This window comes from Chrysemys picta, chromosome 10, assembly GCF_011386835.1.
Source record: "Chrysemys picta bellii isolate R12L10 chromosome 10, ASM1138683v2, whole genome shotgun sequence".
NCBI lineage: Eukaryota > Metazoa > Chordata > Testudines > Emydidae > Chrysemys > Chrysemys picta.
This window is the reverse complement of record NC_088800.1, coordinates 19,187,589-19,211,680: the sequence shown is the minus strand read 5'-3', so window position 1 is coordinate 19,211,680 and position 24,092 is coordinate 19,187,589. Positions and strand designations below refer to the sequence as shown.

General features: G+C 38.9%; 1 protein-coding gene across 12 annotated transcripts in view; it reads left to right on the top strand.

Annotated features, from left to right (window-relative positions):
- TRPM7 (transient receptor potential cation channel subfamily M member 7) overlaps positions 1–24,092 on the top strand; it is a 119,378-nt gene that overhangs the window by 58,495 nt on the left and 36,791 nt on the right. For 11 of the 12 annotated variants that reach the window (XR_010590979.1, XR_010590980.1, XR_010590978.1 and 8 more), the window contains 16 exons: positions 326–500; positions 1,968–2,091; positions 2,951–3,023; positions 3,377–3,477; positions 4,249–4,383; positions 5,910–5,963; positions 11,351–11,491; positions 11,884–12,018; positions 12,554–12,834; positions 14,127–14,355; positions 15,618–15,773; positions 15,858–16,001; positions 16,684–16,812; positions 18,828–19,112; positions 21,170–21,344; positions 21,918–22,044. Coding sequence is in view for 8 of the 12 variants with exons in the window: in XM_042845676.2 (XP_042701610.1) it covers positions 326–500; positions 1,968–2,091; positions 2,951–3,023; positions 3,377–3,477; positions 4,249–4,383; positions 5,910–5,963; positions 11,351–11,491; positions 11,884–12,018; positions 12,554–12,834; positions 14,127–14,355; positions 15,618–15,773; positions 15,858–16,001; positions 16,684–16,812; positions 18,828–19,112; positions 21,170–21,344; positions 21,918–22,044 (2,464 nt within the window). In the remaining 4 variants the exon portion in view is untranslated. Of the gene's footprint in view, positions 1–325; positions 501–1,040; positions 1,143–1,967; positions 2,092–2,950; positions 3,024–3,376; positions 3,478–4,248; positions 4,384–5,909; positions 5,964–11,350; positions 11,492–11,883; positions 12,019–12,553; positions 12,835–14,126; positions 14,356–15,617; positions 15,774–15,857; positions 16,002–16,683; positions 16,813–18,827; positions 19,113–21,169; positions 21,345–21,917; positions 22,045–24,092 lie in introns of those variants that run through there. The other variant, XM_042845679.2, reaches the window with a different exon arrangement.

The window sequence follows — 24,092 nt, the reverse complement described above, 5'->3', positions numbered from 1 at the left end:
ATCTTCTAATTTTATTGTTTTAACAAGTGGTGTAATATACTGTGAGGCAAGACTGTGGACGTTAATATGATTTGTTCATGCACTGTGTAATTTGTTGGCTGTATATTCACATACAAATATCATAATGATCTCAACTGCTGTAGCAAAGCAATTTTATGTGAGATGTAGTAACTTTTTCATGTTACTTGTTGACCTGAAGTAAACTTGGAAGAGTTTGCATCACAGCATATTGGTAAAGCTTGGATCAAAGAACATGAAATATTTTTTTAAAAGGAAGATTAATTTTGGCTTCAATATTTATTTGATGTTTTTTACCTTTTTGTAGGAATTGGCCAGGGTGTCCCTGTGGTAGCACTGATATTTGAAGGTGGTCCCAATGTTATCCTCACAGTTTTGGAATACCTTCAAGAAAGTCCTCCTGTGCCAGTAGTAGTATGTGAGGGAACTGGGAGAGCTGCAGACATACTGGCATATGTTCATAAGCAAACAGAAGAGGGAGGGTAAGCCTACATATGATTAACACTTTGACTAATAGTGCTAGACTTGATTGAGAGCACTTTCCATTAACAAACTTGTGTAGGAGCCTTGTGTCCATGAAAGTCAGAGGTTACACGCAATAACTTCAATCATGCATTCTGTCCAAACTTCCCACGCAGCTGTACCGGTAAACCTCAATTCTGAGCTGCCACACTGTTTTGCCTCTGGATTCCTCCTGAGCAGAGACTGCCAGTCATGCCAGATTTTGTAAATTGTGTGGTGCTTTTGTAATGCTTCCAAGGATACAGTAGGATGAAGTCCTCAAACTCATTTTTGCTTGTGACTGAAATCAGAACTGACCCAGAATTCTCAGAGACACAAGACTAATGTAGTCCCACTATGTTACCAAGCTACCTGAAAATACCACTTGAAAGTATTTTAGCTGTCAGACCGTTTCATTTAACGAGCTGTACGTATAGTAAGAGCTTGACTGACGAGAGAGAGGAAATGATTCTGTATAAACTGTTTTGTTTGAAAACAATTGTCACCTTAAGACTATTCTGATGGTGTGGGATGTGGCTGCCTACTTGTGAAGTGACGTTCCATACAGGAAAGACAATTCATTTGTGTTCCATGAGCCTCACTGGCTTCCAGTTAGTTTTCAGGTGTGTATATATAAATAGGACCCTACATATTTAATGCTTTGTCAGAGACTGCCTTTCCTATTGTGATTTTGAGGCAGTAGAGATGAGCTGAGGTGCTAAAGCTAAGAGCCCGCTAGTTTTAATTGTGAAGGAGATAGGAGGCAGGACATACTCAGAGAGAGGGCGTTCGATTTTTGCGTTCACTTTGGTCCTGTTGATCTGCCAAAGCCCAGATTTTATCATCTGGTCATGCTACGGAGCCTAGCTGTTCTCTTAGGATTTTACTGGAGGTTATTGGGTGGTGGAGGTGCTCAGCTGGTTTCGGAGATTGTGGGAAAAGTCCTACTTTGTATGGCCCTTAGGAAGAAGGGAAACTTACTATAGTTTTGGACAATTGTTATAATTATATTGGTAAAGCTCCTACTTGTACCCAGAGCTTTTGGATCGGAATGTCTTAGACCAGGGGCAGGCAACCTATGGCCCGAGTGCCGAAGGCGGCACGTGAGCTGATTTTCAGTGGCACTCACGCTGCCCGGATCCTGGCCACCGGTCTGGGGGGCTCTGCATTTTAATTTAATTTTAAATGAAGCTTCTTAAACATTTTAAAAACCTTATTTACTTTATATACAACAATAGTTTAGTTTTATATATTATAGACTTATAGAAAGAGACCTTCTAAAAATGTTAAAATGTATTACTGGCACACGAAACCTTAAATTAGAGTGAATAAATGAAGACTTCTGAAAGGTTGCTGATCCCTGTCTTAGACCATTTGAAATATATTTATTGATGTGCTTAGAGTTCATGTATAACAATATGGGCTTTTGGTTGTTTTTGTAATCTTAGAAATATTCCTGATGGAGCAGAACCTGAAATCATTTCAACCATCAAAAAGACATTTAACTTCGGTCAGAGTGAGGCAGTTCATCTGTTTCAGACGTTGTTGGAATGCATGAAAAAAAAAGAACTTGTAAGTGGATTTCAGCATTGGAAGCCTTTTATTTCAAGCATGTGCACTTGTAAGATCTAATTTTAGATTCATCTCAGATTGTTTGTATCAATCAGGATTTATCTTTATGGGATGGAATCTGAACAACTGGGAAGATAGAATGGTCCCAAATAAAAGTCAAACTCCAATTTTCTTGTTCATTTTTCTTACCTTTGGTCAAGTGATTCTGCTTACTGTGATTACAGCTGATTATCAATGATGTTTTTGTAACCAGATGTGTAGAAGAGCTTGTTGTAAGCTTGATAGCTTCTCTTTCATCAGCACAAAATGGTGTAATAAAAGATACTTTACAATATAAAATGAACCCAAGAAGTTGTAATTAAAGTAGTATATTGTTGCTTCAGAGAGGCCTAAAAACTGAAATAAGTTTTTAATGTTATTTGGTCAGTATTACGGTAAAATGTTTAGTCTTAGTGACCATGATTCAGGAAAGTATTCCCTAATCAGCAGGATAATTGAGCACATTCTTAATTTTAAGCACAAACATAAAGTCCTATTGAAGTCAATGGGATTTAGGCATTTTGCTTATGGGGTGGTGTTTTGAAAACTGCTTTACTGAATAGGATGGGTTTAAGTACATATTTAAGTATTTTTCTGAATCAGGGCAAGTAGTAGCATCCCATACTCTAATCCCAATCTTGTGCCAGTATTTGAACACATGAGCTAACAAAGTTCTCATAAACTCAAACTGATTTTAGATTTTTATATTCTTTATGGTGAAAGGCTTATCCCTTGTACTACAAAATATAGAGGAGATACTGTTTTTAAAAGTGAGATGGAATACTTATTTCAGTATTATGCTGGTTTTTTTATAAAACAGATTACCGTATTCCATATTGGGTCAGATGAACATAAAGATATTGATGTTGCAATACTTACAGCGCTGCTAAAAGGTGAGGTTTTAAATTTAAGGGCATTTAATAACCCCAATATTGCACAATATGAGGAAAATGTAACAGTTTATATAGTAGAGTGATATTTATGTATTTTTTGTTTAAATTTTTTCCGAAGTGAGTAATTGTTCTGTTACAGCTACTTACTTATGACGTGGATATATGGTGTCAAATAATAAAAAATATATTATACATTTGTGTGTTTTCTTTGAGGTAAAAATATTTGTTTTAAACAGTTTTGGGGTGTCTTAATGTGTAATATCCCACCTTAAAATTTGAAAATTTGTGAAATAAGGATTCATTTTATGAGCAACTTAAATTCTAAATGTACATTCTTTGTTTGTTTGATTTAGGTACAAATGCTTCTGCATTTGACCAGCTTATCCTTACACTGGCGTGGGACCGAGTTGATATTGCCAAAAATCATGTTTTTGTTTATGGACAACAGTGGCTGGTATGTAAATATTCTAGATTAAACATAGTGGTATTTTACAGAACAGAAGCTAAATTATTGCAAAGAATGAACTTTTTGATTCTGTAGAAATAGTAGAATACTGACATTTTTAGGAGAGCAATTTCTGGACATTTAGCTGCTGTGGTGGCTACTTTGTTTGTTTACTTAAAAAAATAAACCCAATAATTTTAGATATGTGCTAAATGTTCCAAGTACCAGGGGAAAAAATTCAATACAAAAGATTAAAACTTAACTCTCTTATTTATCAGGAGCTGTAACATCTAAAGATACCGCAACTCATTGGCTTCTTCTGCTTTCATATTATATGATCTTATAAAGCTCTTTAAAAAGAAGCCAGTGGAACAGATTCTTGTTGCTGTCAATTGGAAGAAACATATATGGGGTATTAAACAGCAGCGTCTTTCTTTTCTTCTGTTGTCTGTGGCTTGTAAATTGGCATGGGTACTAAGGTTCAGATTTTGGTTTTCCTTTTTCCATTAATAAAATAACCTTACAGTACTTTGCAGTCAAAGCACAGGAACATTGTTGGAACTAATGGCAGTTCTGACCTTGTTTGTTTTTGAAGCAACTTGTTAAAAGTTGTTAAATACCCTCTCACTATTTCCTTGCTTACTTTATTGCTGTATATAAATGAGACTGTGTTTTAATTTAGTTCTGCTTGATAAGTAGAGGTACATTTATCTCAGTAATAGTCTTTGAATAAGTAATTAGTTTACCACCTTCTCCTCCTTTCCCTCCCCCTCCCTTCAGGTTGGATCCCTGGAACAGGCTATGTTAGATGCCCTTGTGATGGATCGAGTTGCATTTGTGAAACTTCTTATTGAAAATGGAGTAAGCATGCACAAGTTCCTTACAATTCCCAGGCTGGAAGAGCTTTACAACACAGTAAGTTAATGACAGTTGTAGATAATATTATATACTGTATTCAATTTATAAAGTCACAGCTGTAAACTTGTCATAATTAGAAAAATTTGTAAAAATAGCTGGTAGAAAACTCCTGGTTTGTATACGTACTTATTTTTAAAGATTACCTAGAAACGTTGTTTTCATGGGCATTTATTCCATATATTTAACTACTTTACTAGGTGATCATACAGAACAGTAGGTGCAACATATAACCATGTATTTCTGTGGTGATCCATTATAAAAAAACTAAAGTTTTAGGCATGCACTGAAGGAGATGAGAACATTCTGAATGTCAGCATTTGACAACTAATCAGTACAAGAAGCTTTGAAACTCACTTGTTATCAAAGTTGCGTGCAGGAGTCCCTGTGACCCAAGATGAGGCATCCATGGAGGACAGCTACCTAATGAAAGAAACAATGTTTTATGCTTTTTAGCAATTAATGTGCTTTACATCTTCAGAGTGTTTTTACAAACAGTATGGTAACTGTATGACAGTTACTTTTGGATCTTTCAAGGGAAATTAGAGGGTATAAATAATGTGAATTTTGTTTTAGAAAGCACAAAAATAATCTTTTTCTGTAAGTGAGAGGTGTGGTCTAGTGATTAAAGCAAAGGATTAGGAACTAGGAAACCAGGTTCTACACCCCATTCTGTAAATAATTTTGTTTTATTTTTTTGGACAAATCAGTTAATCTGTCTGTACCCAGTTTCCTCATCTGTAAAATGTGAACAATATTTATCTTTAGAAAGCACTCTCAAACTAAAAAGTTACTATATAAAGGCAATATACTATTGCCATATGTAAATAAATGGTTAACGATTAATATTTTTAATATGTTTAAATATTTAATATATAGCATTTCACACTTTTAAGTGAATTGTACAGAGATGATTTCATACACTGCTGATGTACAGCCGCTTCTGGGATGGAGCATGGCAAATGTTTTAACACTACACAGCTGTTTAGAAAAGGAAGACTCTTGTATCAAAGTAAAAACTACTTTTACTTAGTAACTTACCACATGACAAATTCTTTACTCAATTGTTTTCATTTTTAAATTCTGTAAATATGAATGGAATTGATTTCTGTGGTTTAAAAGAACTAAAAAGTAAAATGATACATAACATTTTACATGAATCCATACATTGATCAATCTGGTGTTCCATTCTGTTTGTGTGAGACAAGAGCTACAGTACATTGACCTGATCTCTCTCTCTCTCTTTCTCTCTCTCTCTCACACGTCTGATCTCAGGGTTACAAGATCAGAAAGGAAAACCAGAAACAAAGGGGAAATGCTTAGCACATAGTATTGCTAGATGGTGGAATATTTGTATCTGATGGTTGCTCACAGTTTAGAGAGAGCACGTCTTTCATTAAGGTCAATTTGCAAATATCAAGTTTTTGCTTTTGCTTCCATGTTCTCATGTCAATCTTTCATATTTAAGATCACTTATAATTTAACTGTCCAAAATTCTGTGTTTTCTTTTCTTTGTGTGTGTAAAGAAACAAGGCCCAACTAACCCAACACTCTTTCACCTTGTTCGGGATGTCAAACAGGTATGCTTTAAACTTGTATCAAACAACTACGAAATAAGATGTTTTGCTAGCAATTTAAGTCTTAGTGTTTTAGACTGTTAGGTTTATTTTAATATCAACAACAGTTAGCCAATCCTAATTTTATTAATTACATATGAGTATCTTAAACCCAGATTTTGAAAGAGCACCTCGTACAGTCAGGTAGGATGGGAGTATTGATTCTGAGAAGTAGATGATATTACTGTGGCCATACTAAAAGCATTTTCACAACCGTTTTGGAAGGATGATCTGTGGTGATAAGTTAGTAGGTGTGTACCTATAATTAAAGATCAAGGGTAAAATTTTCAAAAGCGCTTAAAGTAAAAATCAGTGGGATAATAAAATTTTAGTCCAAGCAAAACTCCAGAGCCACAGGCCTTATGCCATGTGGTCATTGTATTAAGACTTAAGATTTGCCTGCCATTACAGCAGCAGTAGTGACTGAAATGGTATTCTAGAGCTATATGCAAAGGAAAATGGACGAGGATCATCCTAGTCAGCTACCTGCTTCAGCCATCTCCTTGTTTAAAAGAGTTTTGAGCCTGATGAAAGAGGAAACTGAAATAGGATTAGTTTTTGTTCTGTAAGATTCTGTTCCCAAAAGAGAAGATACTAGTACTACAAACTACATTAGTCAGTTTCCATTTGCAGTAAGCACCATCTTCAGAGAGTTTGGGGCAAAAGAAGACTGACTGTTCCTAGTCTGTTACCCTTGGTATGTAGTACTTTTTAGTGTTCAATTTTTCTTCCCCCAGAGATTGAATTACACCAATAGTTAAATAGGGCCCAGTCTTGTAAAATGTTTGGGAAGAACTCCATTGATCTTAGTAAGAGTTCTGCCTACAGAGTCACTGTGTATTGGACCAGTAGTAAAGCTAGTATCCAAGGAGCATGTTCTATTAGGCAGAGCTCCCATTCTTCTTGTCAGATGTGGAGCTTGCCAACGTCATTTGCAGCAGCCTCATCAGTGGAGTGCAGTCCCTCAGACCACCATCAAATCTGGTCAGAGGGTAGTCATCAGTGATATGTGACCTTGTCTGTCGTTGGCCAGAGCTGCATGTGGGATCTTCTTGTTGGCCCCAGGTATGAAATCTGGCTGCACATTGACCCAGGTCTTTTGAAATCAGTTCAGAAGAGCCCATGAGCGGCATGGAGACAAGTTTCTGATGTCAGCTGCAGTCCACTGGTTGGATCATTAGTTTCCCAGAGAAATCTGGACAGGGTAAATGGGCCCACGCTGGAGCCTCAACAAGAAGCGTGCTCTTGGATGGTCAAAGAGATATGTATATAGTGGTAGGCTCAGGTTTGCCCTCATCTTCTCAACCATTCTGGCCATAGTATCCTCATGACGAATGTGTGGGAGAGTGACGTTGCTTAACACAGGGAGCCATGGTACTGGTGTGGGTCAAATCGTCCCAGTTACAATGCACATGGTTAAGTGTAGTTGTGTGTCAGCCAACTTGATGTGAGACGGATCGAGCCATTGTATTCTGCTACAGAGTAACAGAAGGCTAAAACAGATAATCAAAGCATTTGAGAATTTGCTTGAAGTGCCAGCCAATTTGCTTGGAAGGTTGTTATGCTACCTCACCTTAGTCATAGTTATGCTCAGATGGTTAGGATATGTGAGAGATCTATGTAGGGTTACTCCGAGGTAGACCAGGTGGGATTTGTGTTTCAAGTGGCGTCCATTGAGAAAGATATTCAGTTCTGGGACTGCTCTGGTGTTGTAAAGATGGAACATACTGAAAAGTGTCTTGGTCACACATGGAGGATAGGTCAATCATTGGTGTCCCTAGCCTCTGTTTGCCAGAAGCTGGGATGGACGATGGGATGGATCACTTGATTATTAGCTGTTCTGTTCATTCCCTCTGAAGCACCTGGCATTGGCCGCTGTCTGAAGACAAGATACTGGGCTAGATCGACCATTGGTCTGACCCAGCATAGCTGTTCTTATGTCGTTGGTTGTAAATGCCAACCACTACAGTGTTTGGCCATCTTAATCAAGTCAGCGTTTAGGGCGTGTTCAAGTTCTGGCAACGGCTTGGACACTTAAGGCAAATGCCGTCTGGTATGTGAACTTGCAGGACTGGGTAAACAGAAGGTTGTTTGTGTACAGGTTGAAAAGTGTCGGGGCCAGCACAGAACCTTGGGGTAGACGGTTGGTTTGTCTTTTCCAAGCACTCTCTCTGTCTTCCATATACACTGGGAACATCTGTCGCGGATTAGAAGGTCAACAATGTTGACTACCCATGCTAGGAGTACTCTTGACAATTTGACTAAGAGTACCATGTGCCAGACTGTGTCATATACTGCTTTCAGGTGCAGAAATACAACTCCCATCTTCAGGTTTTTCTTAAAACTGTTTTCAATGAATGTTATCAAAACTAGCACTTGATTGCAGGTGCTCTTCCCCTTCTGAAAGCCTGCTTGCTCAATGCTGAGTATTGACTCCACTTCTGGAGAGTTGCACTGAAAAGTAAGACACTCCAGCTCTCTGAATGTCACAGACACCAGGGATATAGTTCAATATCTTGCAACATTGTGGGTCTTTCCCCGGCTTCAGGAGAGCAGTGACCTTTGACATTCACCATGTCTTCATAAGTTACTCTCCGTTGACCATTCGTATGAAGAACTGTGCCAGCCGCTGATGAAGCACTTTGGTACTCATGTTTAGGAGCTCTGGCGATATGTTGTCATAGCCAGCAGCAGTGCTGCTCCTAATACCAGAATTGTGTCTGTCTCTGTGGCTGTGGACAACTCTGTGTTGCTTAGTGATGTTACTCCAATGGACTTGATGCTAATTGTCATGGACTCGTTGTATGACATGCTTCTTATTTGGGTTGTTTGACACATTCACCAGAAGGCTGGCAGCTTGGTTTGGTGTGACAGGTGGTTCAGTGTAGGGCTACTGGCTGCTGATCTGTCCCAAGATGACAAATCAAATTCCAGCGTTTCCAGTTTGAGTGATGTTTAAATTCCAAATCATCTCTTCCCGTTGTGCCCATCTGGCAGCATCCAGTGACCTGATTAGGTGATCAGCAATATCTGGATCGCCACAGGATTCACAATGACTGAGCAGTTTAGCACATTCAGCATCGAGGCATGGCATGTAGACTGGATGGTGGCCACCTACTATGGACATGCAGGCGGCTTGAAGATGTCTTTTTGGAATCGACCGAAAGCTTCATTGACCAGGATGATGTGTGATGGTATGGAGATGACGCTTTTTACTAGAGCATCTGTGTACTTCTTCCAGTCTGCCTTCCTGGAGTTCTATTTCTATTTGTTAAAGGATCTAATGATTGGGAGTTGTGGATGTGACTATGTGGATAACGGAAGCTTTGTGTTGGCTATGTGGGAAGTCTTCCAAGACCAGACATGATACAGGTTGGGAGTGACTATCCACAGATGACATCCAATTCACATCAGGAAAATATTCATGAGACCATCTGGCTGAGTGGAAGGTGCCTCACTGCTTTGCATCATGGATGAGGGCAAGATCATTGTTAGATGCCCACACTGCCAGTTGGTCTTCATTAGTGTCTGATGCTGGGTTAGGGTGACCAGACAGCAAGTGTGAAAAATCAAGGAGTAACAGGCAGCTATATAAGAAAAAGCCCCAAATAGTGGGACTGCCCCTATAAAATAGGGACATCTGGTCGCCCTATGCCAGGTATCCCCAGTCAGGATAGTGGCTGTTGAAGTCACCTACTTAGACACCTGGGTGTGCTAGTTTTGGCAGAACTTGCTAGTCCCAGTTAACATTCACTGGCTTGTAAACATTTGTGATTTGGAAACCTCTCACCTGAATCATATCATAGTAGATATAAGTGGAGCTGCATCTGCGGTGTTTCACTGGATATAAATGGTGTGGGTGTGTTTGGTATGTGGGGTGTGGCACAGCAGGTCAAAACTGATTATCTTGAAGCATCTTGCAGTGGCGATGTGCATCTCTTGTAGGCAGACGATGTCAATGTGATGACAGGATGAATAGCTGATAATGCTGCATTTGGCTGCTGACAATCCCTCAACGTTGAACTGCAATACTCTCAGGGCTAGCCCAATGTCTCAAACATTGGGAGAGAGGAGGAGGAATTGCAATAGGAAAGTTGGCTTACAAATGACAGAGATTCAGCCCTAGAAAGGACTTTGAATGCAGTCCACTGTTGGATCATTCGTTTCCCCATTATGACTTGGGTACTCATGGGATGCGCAATGAGAATTCTGATCTATTGCCCCCAGAATTCCCACTGAAGTTAATAGATGTTTCATTGTGAGGTAAGGGTCTTCCATAGCCTTAACTTAATCCATGGAGTCTCATTAGAATTATAACTTGGCTCTAGCTGGCCAACACACATGGTATCCCTGATGTAGTGTAAATGAGGATCTTGAGAACTAGCATAACAATAAGATAAAGGCACTGATCTTTTGGGGCAAGTCCTACTTACCCTTATCCTTCCCTTGTATGTATAATCTCTAGCAATTTTGAAGACTCTGTAGGCAGTGAAACCAATGTAGGGGGGAAACAGGACGGCCTAACACAGGGTTTCTAATTGGTCGGGCAAGGTCATGAATAGGAGATTAGTACATGATGTATTCCTGTTCCACCCTAGTTCACAGCCTGCTGAGGGAAGGCGAGACTAGAGCAGCACTTGGGTAATCTTCTACTTCAAGCCATAGAGGGGCAGAAAAGATACCATCACCCATATTCATCCCCAACACCTTCTCTTCTAATCTCACCCCCACAAAAAAGCCAACCCAAAACAAATGTTAATGGAACTTCCATGGGCAAACACTTTGTGTTCAAGTTCCAGAATTTGGAAGAAAATTGCTGAGTATTATGAGGAATATAAATGGATTCTAGACAACGATAAAGATGTGAGATACACTCGCAATGCAAAGGCTTATTGAAGCAAACAAATGATGTTTGGATCCTCTTGGCAAGAAAGAATAGAGCCACTCTAGCAAGCTCCTGTCCTTCCAAGGTCTGCAGCTGTATCAGTCATGTCTCATTGTCAGACAGCTTCGATCTTTTTAAAAAGAGTATTTTCTGTTTCGTCCTCCACAAAACCTTAGGTTTTCAGTTTTAACTTCTTTTGGCTGTTTAAATGAAAATAGGTTAATAGCACTTGAGTTACAAAACCAAAAAAACACATACAGCCTCCAGATGGAAAATTACTGTGCCTGATAAAGTACAATCTACTCTGCTTTGAAATAGTTTAATATATTAAACCTCAAACAGGTTTTTAGAATAGAAGGCTTAACTCACTCGTTATCTAGAATTGACATACATGTGAAAGTGCTGTAAATAAGTTTAACTATGTTGTAATGTATCTGCAAAGCTAAGAGCAGTTTTATATTTCTAGGGAAACCTTCCTCCAGGATATAAAATCAACCTGATTGATGTAGGGCTTGTTATTGAATATTTGATGGGAGGAACCTACAGATGCACCTATACGCGAAAACGCTTTAGAGTCATATACAACAGTCTCGGTGGGAACAGTCGGGTATGTGGAGTTTGATAATGAGAAATTGTTTAAAATGCTTTACATTTAGGAAAACATGTTTTTAAAATGTCTAAACACAAACAACACTTGACTGCTTGTGAAAATTATAGCCCAGTCTTGTAAATCTTTGTTACAGGACTGAATCCATTAAGGGCAATGGGACTAGCTATGTGATTAAGAATTACTCATGTGAAAAATATTTTACTATTTAAGGCTTTTAGCTACCATGTGGAGATCAAATTTATAATCAATGATAACCCTTTCAGTTACATAATTTTTCAGTTAAATAGTCATACATTCGGCTTTTTATAACTGTCTTGTATAGTGTTTTTATCCAAATGTGTTAAGAAACTTAAAAACAACATTTAGCATCTTTTTTTTTTAACTTCCAGAGGTCTGGGCGTAATCCTTCAAATAATACTCCTCAACTGCGTAAAAGCCATGAGCCTTTTGGGAACAGGGCAGATAAAAAAGAGAAAATGCGACATAATCATTTCATCAAAACTGCACAGCCTTACAAACCAAAGGTATGTTTGTGTCATAGGATTTCACCATTTTTTGATTGTAAATTCTTCAAGGTAAGAAGATTTCAAGGGTGAAATCCTGGCCCCACTGAAATTAGTGGCAAAATATAGTCAATAGATCCTCTGACTTCATACTTTTCTGTAAAACGCTTAGCACATTGCAAGGGCTATATAAATAATGCATTTATTTTATTTTAAATATCATTTATAAACAGTGGTATTTAAGAGCAAAAAACTCATCCTTGGTGTAACATCACTGAACTCAGTTACAACAGAGATGAATATGACCCATTGAAACTACTTGCATTAGTAAAGTGAGCAGGTTTTGACTCTAGGTTAGTAAAAAAAAAAAACCGGTTATCAATGAGTTTCTTTAGCCTACTTTAGGAATCCTTTTGTTCATTGCTACTTTGTCCAATAATTTGCAAAACATACAGCTAGAAATGGTGATTGGTGCTCTATCACTGTCAGCAATACTTTAAATCTAAATTTGTTCTGATAAAATGTAATTTTCTAACCTTTCCTTTGTTTTTTAAAGATTGATACAAGTGCAGAAGAAGGAAAAAAGAAAAGAACCAAAGATGAAGTCGTAGACATTGATGATCCTGAAACTAGACGCTTTCCTTATCCTCTTAATGAACTCTTACTTTGGGCTGTGTTAATGAAAAGACAGAAAATGGCCCTCTTCTTCTGGCAGCATGGTGAAGAGTCCATGGCTAAAGCCTTAGTTGCCTGCAAGGTGTATCGTTCAATGGCACATGAGGCAAAACAAAGTGACCTTGTTGATGATACCTCGGAAGAACTGAAACAGTACTCCAAGTAATCTACTTTTCATCTTTGTTAAATCTTTCTTATAATCCTTCTTATAACATTAGCAAAGTAGACATGAATAGAAAACATCTTTCCCCTTTCTGCTACTTGTTTACTTAGCATGCTTGAAGAAAAGGGATCTTCTCAAAGTTTAGATTGTATTCTAATACAAGATGCATGTCATCACATTACTTATATTGCTATTGGCAAACCTGGTGTTTATATTAAAAGAACTTTGAGCACTTTGACAGAGATGTTTTTACCCTAAATTCATTGTATTACATATGTAGTCTTCATACATTTTAAGGAAAGCCATATGTACTGTGTGAATTTGTGTGCATTAGATAATGTAAGCACACCTATCAGATGACAGGGCAGATTGAAATTCCAACAATGCCCAGTATAGCCCATCCTCTTGCGCTCACAAGAATTTGATCATATGGGATATAGTCACTTGATCCAGGGATAACCATGACACTGGGTGCTCTATTCACCTCTAGGGGCTCCTCCTTGTGGCTCCAAATGGAGATTAGCTCCACTCAGGTCTGATGCCCCCTTCTGTATGCCCTGCCATCTGTCTCGCTCACTGTGACTCAGGGTACTGTGTCTTTGTGGCTTGGCTTTCCAGCCAGGTCATTAAAGTCTTCCCCTTCTGGGATCTCTAAGACTTTCCATACCAGTGGTCTAAGGCAATCTTCTTGTGCATTGCCCTGATGGTACCACTTCCCCCGGTGGCTGGTAGGGGAACGTAGGCCTTTCCACTAGTCTGGGTTCCAGTCCAGGGACCCTATGCCTGGCTACTGTGGTCTGCTTTCCCTCAGATCCTATTGTCTTTCCCTGGACTCCTTCCTACAGCTTCTGGCTCCTCCTCTCTCTAGATGTCCCAGCTCAAACTCCCTCTTCCCAGGGAGTAACTGCAGATGACTGAACTCAATAGCCTCGACTACAACTCCCTGCTCCCAAGGAGTGACTGCAGATTATCTCCCTGCACCCCCTTTTCTGCTGCCAACTTCTTGTCTTTATTGTACCTGCTAGTTTCTTCTCAGCTGGGTGCTATTTATTTAGGAATTATTTAGGCCACATCTGAGGGGAATTAGGTGGCCTAACTGGTTAATTGGCCTCTTAGCCTCATTAACCACTTCCAGGATGGTGTGAATTGAACACTCCATCACATATCCCAGTTGTTGCAGTGGAAGCAGGGAACTCCCCTCAAAATCCCTGATATTGTGTATGAAAGAAGAAACTCTCTAGAACCTAAACTTGGTAAGTCCATATTTTTGTTTTTTTTCCCCTTTTTCTAGTGAGTTTGGACAACTCGCAGTTGAACTACTAGAACAGTCCTTCCGACAAGATGAAACCATGGCTATGAAGTTATTAATGTATGAGCTGAAAAACTGGAGTAATTCAACCTGTCTTAAGCTAGCAGTGTCTTCAAGACTCCGCCCATTCGTAGCTCATACTTGTACACAGATGTTGTTGTCTGATATGTGGATGGGAAGATTAAACATGAGGAAGAATTCATGGTACAAGGTAAACATCCTTACAATTCACCATTAGTGTTAATCCTGCTGGCCATTCTTATTTATTGTGTTTATGCTGAAGTGGAAGAAAAGCATGTTGTATACAAAGTACTATTCCTATAAAACTTGTATCACTGTAACCCTTATTTACCTTAATAAATGTTGTGAAACTGTTCTTCTGTAACTTTTTTAACTTAATCAAGTCTGGACGTATTATAAACTCTTCTTTTGATGCTCTATTATCTTTTTAAATAAGGTACAGAAATGTAGAAGGCAGAAAACAGGCAAGTAGCCCTTAATCAGAGGCATATGTAGATTACTGTGAATACTAATCCACTACTAAAAATTATAGTGGTGAAAAAAATTAACAGAAAATCCACTGTAAGAATACAATTTCATATGCTTCTGCCTTCTACAGGCAGTAAGTAAAACTTGATGTAGAAATAAGCTTTTGCTTTCATTTCGGAAGCCCAAGATGAACAAAAATGGAGGGCATACAGTGAAACACAAATCTGTAGGATCAGTTCGTGTAAGTTTTCAGAACAGTGCACTAAAATAAGTCATGCAGTTCTAATTGACAATTGCAAGAGTGCATATCTATTATGGACATCACACTGAAAATTTACTCCATTATTTGGAGTAACAAAGGGAAAATCACCTAAAAAGTGCAACTTTCATACAAAACTTTTGCAAGCATAATCTACTATGTGACCTACTAAAATCTTACATGCCAACTTATCTGTTGACCTCTCTTGCCTTGCAATGGTCTAACTTCAATAAACAGCTATTTGATCTAGTACTTTTTATACATGTTTCAGACTTCATGATTTTTCTACCATGACTAGAAAAACGGACGCATGTATAGTTAAACATGCCCTGTCTCTAAGACCACAACCATGTTCTTGCCAAAATTAGGGGAAGAAGAAATGACCTATGAATTCAGTTAAGCTGTAGCTCTCCGTTATTTAATCTTGGAATACATTCTGTCCAGTGATGTTTAGTTTTGGAACCCACTGATTTTTTTTTCCCCCCAAGAATTTCATGAAACATTCTTTATATGCTCACACTTGACCTGTAAGTTACATGTATAAATAACAAAAAATCTTCTCTCTCCACCCCCATTTTTTTTCTACTAACTACCTGACCAGGACAATTTGGATTATAAAATTATATTTTTACAGGGGATAGTCTGTACCAATATGTCTGACACTTTAATATGCTGACGTTAAGTGGAAGTAGACTTTTAAAATTTCTCATCTTCAATTCTTGTAGGTGATACTGAGCATCTTACTACCCCCTGCCATACTAATGCTGGAATATAAAACCAAGGCAGAAATGTCCCATATTCCACAGTCTCAAGATGCACACCAGATGACAATGGAAGACAGTGAAAACAACTTCCAGAATACAGCAGAAGAGATACCCATGGTAACATAAAACAAACAAACAAAAACCCAAAGAACAAAGAAGTATTTCTATACATAAATTCATAACCTATCCTTTTTATGTTAGGAAGTATTTAAAGAAGTAAGGGTCTTGGACAGTACTGAGGGAAAACATGACATGGAGATGCCAACAAAACCTAAGCGACTTCCAATTACACGAAAGTTTTATGCATTCTATCATGCGCCAATTGTGAAGTTCTGGTTCAATACGGTGAGTTTTTGAAGAAAAGCTGTGTAAAATGACCTGTGCTCAAGAACTCTTTTCAAAAATAGTCCATATTTATGGCTGATTCTTTGGCCAGCATACAGTTGTTATAAATAACACCAGAGTTGAACTGCTCCTGTCCTTCTAAAACTATCTTCCTAAGAAATGAGAATCACTGGAGTCTTAGAATCTGGCTAGTGCATGCACAGTGTCCAAAATATATCATACTTGCACTTCGGTCTATTTGTCCTGATATGTTGTTCTCCTGCAAGGTAACTTGGAATGGATACTTAGCACTCAGATTTCTTTTATCTTGGTGTATTATTTTGCCTCATCCAGTTTAGCAGACCTTACGTAATTGTTCATTAGTCTAACATATTTAGACGAAGTTGTGTGTATTTCATCTTAGATAATTTACACAAATTTGTATTTAACATCCTAAATTATTGTAGATTGTTACTTTTTTTTCTTTCGCTCTTGAGGGATATATAAAGCCAATATACAATATTTTTCCCATTTATTGGCATTTACTACCTTTGTCCCTGTAAGCAAGTGCTGCTATCCTACTTACTGTTTTGGTGCACGCTATATCCGATTAGATTATCAAAAATAATCCACACACGCTTGAAAATAAGATGTGTAACTATATAAAATTAACTTTTTTGCTTACTTGCTTTTTTTTTTTTAGTTGGCATACTTAGGATTTCTGATGCTTTACACATTTGTAGTCCTTGTAAAAATGGAAGAAATACCATCAGTTCAAGAATGGATTGTTATAGCTTATATTTTTACATCAGCTATTGAGAAGATTCGTGAGGTATGTTTGTAATCTCACTTGTGTTCTAAATTACTTCACTAATGTCAAGTAGAGCAGTATGCTTTAAATGATCTTTATCAAAAGATAATGTAAGTCAGGGGTAGGCAACCTTTCAGAAGTGGTGTGCCAAGTCTTCATTTATTCACTTTAATTTAAGGTTTCGCGTGCCGGTAATACATTTTAACGTTTTTTTAGAAGGTCTCTCTCTCTAAGTCTATATTGTATAACTAAACTATTGTTGTATGTAAAGTAAACAAGGATTTCAAAATGTTTAAGAAGCTTCATTTAAAATTAAATTAAAATGCTGATCTTATGCCACCAGCCTGCTCAGCTCGCTGCCAGCCTGGGGTTCTGTTCACCTAGGCCAGCAGCGGGCTGAGCGGGGCCTGCAGCTGGGATGCCAGCTGGCAAGGGGCTGGCAGCTGGGACCCCAGACCTGGTGGGGGGGTTCAGGGGTCAGGGCAGAGGTCTGGGTGTGTGTGGGGGTTCAGGGGTCAGGGCTGAGGGTGTGTGGGGGGTGCCGGGCAGAAGCCTGGGTGTTTTGGGGGGGTTCAGAGGTCAGGGCAGAGGAATGGGGGCTGCGGGGGTGCAGGGCAGAAGGCTGGGTGTGTGTGTGGGGGGGTTCAGGGGTCAGGGCAGAGGGCTGAGGGTGTGTGGGGGGTGCAGGACAGAAGGCTGGGTGTGTGTGTGGGGGAGTTCAGGGGTCAGGGCAGAGGGGATGGGGGCTGTGGGGGTGCAGGGCAGAAGGCTGGGTGTGTGGGGGGGGTTCAGGGGTCAGGGCAGAGGGCTGAGGGTGTGTGGGGGGTGCAGGACAGAAAGCTGGGTATGTGTGGGGTTCAGGGGTCAGGGCAGAGGGGATGGGGGCTGTGGGGGTGCAGGGCAGAAGGCTGAGTGTGTGGAGGGGTGTTCAGGGGTCAGGGGATGGGGGCTGTGGGGGTTCAGGGCAGAAGGCTGGGTGTGTGGGAGGGGTTCAGGGGTCAGGGCAGTGGGCGTGTGGGGGGGTTCAGGGGTCAGGGCAGAGGCCTAGATGTGTGGGAGGGGATGCAGGGCAGAAGGCTGGGTGTGGGGGAGGTTCAGGGGTCAGGGCAGAGAGCTGGGGGGTGTGGGGGTGCAGGGCAGAATGCTGGGTGTGTGGGGGGGGTTCAGGGGTCAGGGCAATGGGGATGTGGGGGGTGTAGGGCAGAAGGCTGGGTGTGTGGGGGGGTCCAGGGGTCAGGGCAGAGGGCTGGGGGGGGGGTGGAGGTTCAGGGCAGAAGGCTGGGGGGGGGTTCAGGGGTCAGGGCAGAGGGAGAGCGGTGGGCGGGGGAGCTGAGTGGGGCTGGGGGCCGGAACCGTGGCAGGCAACAGCATGCCACTCAAAATCGGCTTGCGTGCCGTGTTTGGCATGTGTGCCATCGGTTGCCGACCTCTGATGTAAGTGATACAGATTAAAAGTATTCTAGTGCACTGATTAAAATCTGCATTTTAAGCTATTTTATCCTATTAAAGGCATTATTAATATCTCTTTTTTATATAACAATTTACTACAATAATCAAATCCCTCGTCATTCAAAAAAGGCTAATGGATTTGGATCTGATATATTTTAAGCAGTCATACGGAAGTACCATTAAAACATGAAAATGAATGGTCTTTTAGCATTGGTCCTGAAACACATTTGTTCTGCAAGTGGTAGCCTCAGAGCAGAGCTGAGATTTTTAAAAATGTGCATGGTATTGTGCATAGACTCTCAATAAAAGTACACACAAATGACCAGTTAGCCATCAAACTGATACATTTTAATGTGGAATTGTTTTTGTACATGCAGTTATGGTAATCACATATGTAAATCTAAAAATCTGGACCTTTAAATATTTTTATATTAGAGTTTATCAATTTAACATGGAAGCATGCTCAAACATGCTGATAAAAATTTTGTTTACTGATAAAATGTTCAAATGGTTCAATGGTCTTGATACGAGATAAATATGAAGATACCTGTTTTTTTTTTCTCTTTTTTTTCTTCTTCTTAATGTAGATCTTTATGTCAGAGGCTGGGAAAATTAATCAGAAGATTAAAGTGTGGTTCAGTGATTACTTCAACATCAGTGATACAATTGCCATTGTTACTTTCTTCATTGGGTTTGCACTAAGATTTGGAGCAAAAGGGAACTTTGGTGACAATACTTACAGAGAAAATTATGTTTTTGTTGCTGGAAGACTAACATACTGTCTAAATATTATATTTTGGTATGTGCGATTACTGGATATTTTAGCTGTAAATCAACAGGCTGGCCCTTATGTCATGATGATTGGCAAAATGGTAAGTTTTGTTTTATTGAAAACATACCTCTGAGGTAATTTTCCACAAATCAAAATGTGCAAATGGGTTAATTAAGATATAATTTCTGTTCACAGATCCTCAGAACAGTGGGGGGTGAGAGTGGCTTCCCAAACATTTGGTTATAGTCTGTGATATCTGCCCTTCTGATATATAGAAAATCCATTTTGTTGAATAGGTGCTATTATTTCTCTTCTTTTACAAACATCTCTCAGAACTGAAGAAAAGGCAGCAGTCCTTCCATTTAGCTTCTTTTTTTTTCTTTTGTAGGGTTAAGATGATATTACTCTTATTCTTTTGGGGTTTCTTGGAAATCTGTATATTTTGTCCCTACACTGTTTTAATGCAGTAGTTCTTGTTCCATACCAGAACCTCCCATGCACTTATCAATAGGGGAAGGGCAAGGTGGTTGTGAGTCAGTGTGGGAATCTCTGCTCTATTGCTAACCGCCTTACTGATCTTATTCCTTAAAGGAAAGAGACATTCAATTTATTTATGGAATCAAAAGGATTTAAATCAGCGGTTCTCAAACTGGGTTGCAACCCCAAAGTGGGTCACAACCGTGTTCTAATAGGGTCGCTAGGGCTGGCATTAGACTTGCTGGGGCCTGGGGCTGAAGGCAATGCCCAAGCCCCTTTCTCCTGCTTCTCATGGCTTCTCCTCTGAAACATGAGGTCAGAGAGGGAGACTCACATAGTCAGTACTCTTCTGTTCATGTTCTCCCTTTGTCTCTCAGATGATTGATGGGAAACCCTTTCTTTTATAGCCTCCAGCCCCCTTGTCAGGTGACTCACTGATCAGCCTTATCAGGTGATCAGAGACCTCTACCAGGTGATCTGATACTTAGTAATCACCCCCTCAAATTCAGATTTGAAAACTGGTTTACCCTGGATGGCAGCCTTCTATTTGTCCAAGAGTGCTCCATTTAAACGGATTATCATCCAAGTTTAATGTCCTTCCATTGTTAGCCCTTTACCACACCACTCTTTGGAATTTTAGCCAAGATGGGGGTAAAAAGGCAGCAGGAAGGCAAAAACAGAACCTTATACTCAAAATGGAGTTTGCAGCTTGATAAAGATAAATATACAAATATACAAAGTTCATAATCTCAAATATGAGTCATAAACTGTGCATAGGCAGATTCCCCAAATAATCACATCTCAAAGCAGATTTCCTTCCTCCTGATCAGACAGCATAAACTGAATTTTTCAATACATTCCCTCTTCTATAGCATCTGGAACTTGCACAGAGTGTTAGGAGTTATGAAGATCATCTAAATAACTCTGCCATAGTGAATAATGGAAATAAAATCATCTTACTGTGAGATATATCAACCGATTGATGATAAAATAGGAGCTAAGGGAGTAAGATGTATGCCCCGGTTCTATTTCTGTGTCACACTCAATTTCCAAGCTTGGGAAAACTACCTATACTGTGCTTAGCCTCACAGAGAGTGTAGGAGGGAGAAGGAGTATATCACGTTCCTAAAGAATGGTGGGTACAGTAAATCAGCGTTCCAAGCTGTAAGAGCATACAATAGTTTGGTGGGAGGAAAAACTGAAGATGACGGTTTGTGGTCTTGTGCTGAATTTTAGCTGGCTGAATCCTCTAACCCCATTATAAATTCCTCAAAAACTGCTTAAAATTGCAAAATGCACAAAATTCCTTAAGCTTGCACTAGAAATTGCTGCTATAACTGTATAAAAGCTTGCTTTAATCAAATGGAAGCTGGGTATACTTCAATGCTGGTTAATACAGTACTTTAAAAATAAAAAGAATTAAAATAGCATGTCAGACTGCTGCAAAACTGAATTGTATGTTTTATTCTTTTTAGTTTAAGGAATAAGTATAATAAATTCTTATCCTCAGTTTGCTAACTCCCAAATCTGTTGATATATATAGATATAGATACACACAAAGTTAAATATTGATACATTTTGGAGATAGAGTAATTACACAAGTGTTTTGAAACCATAATTGCCAAAGCTTTTATTTGGTGAACTTTTTGAGTTTTCTTAACTTGAACTTTTTTTAAACAGGTCGCCAACATGTTCTACATTGTAGTGATTATGGCACTTGTACTGCTTAGTTTTGGTGTTCCCAGGAAGGCAATACTCTATCCTAATGAAGCACCATCTTGGACTCTTGCTAGAGATATTGTGTTTCATCCATACTGGATGATTTTTGGTGAAGTTTATGCATATGAAATTGATGGTAAGATGATGCAATTTTAGAACAATTTATGGAAACTCTCAAGGATTAAGGATATTTTTTTCCAGATGCTGATAGATTGAGGTGTGTTGATGAAACACGAATTTAGTTGTATTGAATTACCTTTTCTTCTTGAGGTATACCCAATTAAGTCCCAGATGTCCAAATGTAGGGAACCCTTTGTCTTGCTTATGCTGAAAAAAGCTTAAACATGACCTAGAATGAGAACTTTTGTTTCTTTTTTGGCCAAAAGGGGAAGTGTCTTCCAATTGGGCTAATCCTAGAGCTGTATTTATTGCATATGCAGCCATCGTGCCAAGATTTTGTTGCTGTGAGCTGAAAAAGCATTTTACTTAACTGATAAAGACCACTCAGTAACTACAGGATGCCTCTCTCTCCTGTAACTTTTTTAAAACTGTTCCTAGTGGTATTTTTTTTAAAGAACAAATTACAGGATAGATGCATACAGCTAGTTATTGCACAATCTTTGAGTGATTCTTTCAGCATCTATATCTGCTATAAGTATTAAAAGTCCTCTCTAAAAGAAAATATGGTCTCTGTGTTTTCTCACCAAAGTATGTGCAAATGATTCACAAGTTGGCCATCTCTGTGGACCTGGAACATGGCTGACCCCATTTCTTCAAGCTGTCTACCTCTTTGTACAGTACATTATTATGGTTAATCTCCTTATTGCATTTTTCAAGTAAGTATATTGTTACTTTCAGATAATTGTTAAGCTGGTGATAAGTACATATCTAACGTGAATAAACTAACTAAAAATAGTTTGATGGCCTAATGGCAGTGGAAGGCACTGCTCTTTGGTAGCTGTGTGTTCTTCAGGTGCTAATCTTGATCCATTACTCTTCAGCACTGTAGGGACAGTCTGCCCAGCTCCTAGGGCAGAGGGATTGTGATACACCCTGCCATGATGCTATGCTTTCTGAAGGCACTGTGTCCAGCCCAAAATTGCAGGGAGGCTAAATGTAACAGAGGGAAAGCTAAGGGAGGGAGAATTTGAGGGCATCCCTGCCCTCCTCTCCTTTCAAAAATAAAAAAGAACAAAATTGGTTCTTGTGTTTATTGCTCCACTGGCATAACTTCATATCCAGAATGGTATTCGAAAGTGCAAACGTTACTTTTTTTGTTTGTTTTTTGTTTTTGTTTTTTTAAATAAAGAGCTTGGCTAGGGATAGCTATAGAGAAGTTTAAAATCAAATTTTGTTTATCTTTCTAATCCATTAAAAACTATTTTGAAAAAGCATTTATAATAGTACACAGCTCATTAAAACTGAAGATTTGCTTAATACATGATTGGTGGGCCTGCTTCCAATTTGCAATAATTAGGGGGGTTAGTATACCAGACCACATTAAATTCAGCCAGTAATTTTAATTTGAAAAAATGAAATTTGACTTAAGTGAACTTCCTTCTGATGGAAGGGACCAAGCGGAATAGGAGAAATGATTTCCCTTGCCCCCCTTAACTACAAACCAGGCAATACACAACAGTGCAAGATCTCCACAATCCTGGTCTCACTGTTGGGCCTGGAACCAGCTAGCTTTACGCAGAAAGTATATAGGTCTGGTGAGGGAGATGGGCTGATTCAGTGCATCTGTCTGGGATTCTCCACTGGCAGGACTCTTGCGGAGTCCGGGCTGAAGTTTAAAAGCTGCTCTTCTCTGACAGAATGCCAGGAGGTACAACATTCTGTCCTGCCTACAGGTAAAAATTGCTGGCACAGCTGACCTTGCAAGCACAGGGGAGTACAATTTGCACTAACTCTATCTGGAGGCATAAGCAAATCTATATTACTAATAACTTGAATAGCATGTTACAGGGAAATAGTAATTCTTTCACTGAATTGACATATCTGAAGGCACAGTGAACTACAAACATAACGGAAGTGCCTTAGAGTCACATTGATGTTTTAATGTAGTTTCTTGTATTCTTGTTTTTTACCTGGTGGCAGGGCATGGTGCCCTGTGTAGTACTTTAAGAAATATGATCTATACTAAATAAAAGGTAAATTTAAAAAAAAAAATTCCTATTTAAATATTACTTTTACTTTAACACTGACCGGGGAACCTGTTGCAAATTAATGCAGTTTAATTAGCAATCAAAATTAATAAAAGCAAAGATGGTAAATTATAATGTCATTAAATTTAACTTGATAAGCTTAGTTCAATTTTATTCTTCATTAGTTTTCCAAATATACTAAGTTTACTAGTATATAATGAAGTCTCAGCAAAGATTTAATAGCATTGTTTTGTGTTCTTGTGTTACTAGAAAGTGCAAAAAGAGTCCCATTTTTGTGTAACATGTATGGATTAGTAACGTCCTGCTGTACTTTTGCAGAAACACTTATCTGTAACAAGTCATTGTTGCTAGTTTATGCCTACACATGAAACAAATCTCTACAGGTTTTACATTTCTGACTTGACATCTGAATCTGCATGCCTAACATTACAAAAAAAAAGTTTCATTTGTCAAACTTATTTGACTTTAGGCTTTTTGCATCTATTTTAGTTCAAGAACAGAATGCAGACTTTTATAATGAAAACTGGCATTTTCTCAGTCAATAAAAGTGTTCCGACGGTATTTTTAATCATAAAAATTGAGCTTTATTTATACCTGTTAAGAAACTGCACACTACAAATTTAAGAAATAAGATTAGATGTTTTCTTTCTTTCTTTCTTTAAATAAAGGGCAGGTGTGCTTTAGGTGGTTCAGATTGTGCTCTTACTACAGTAACT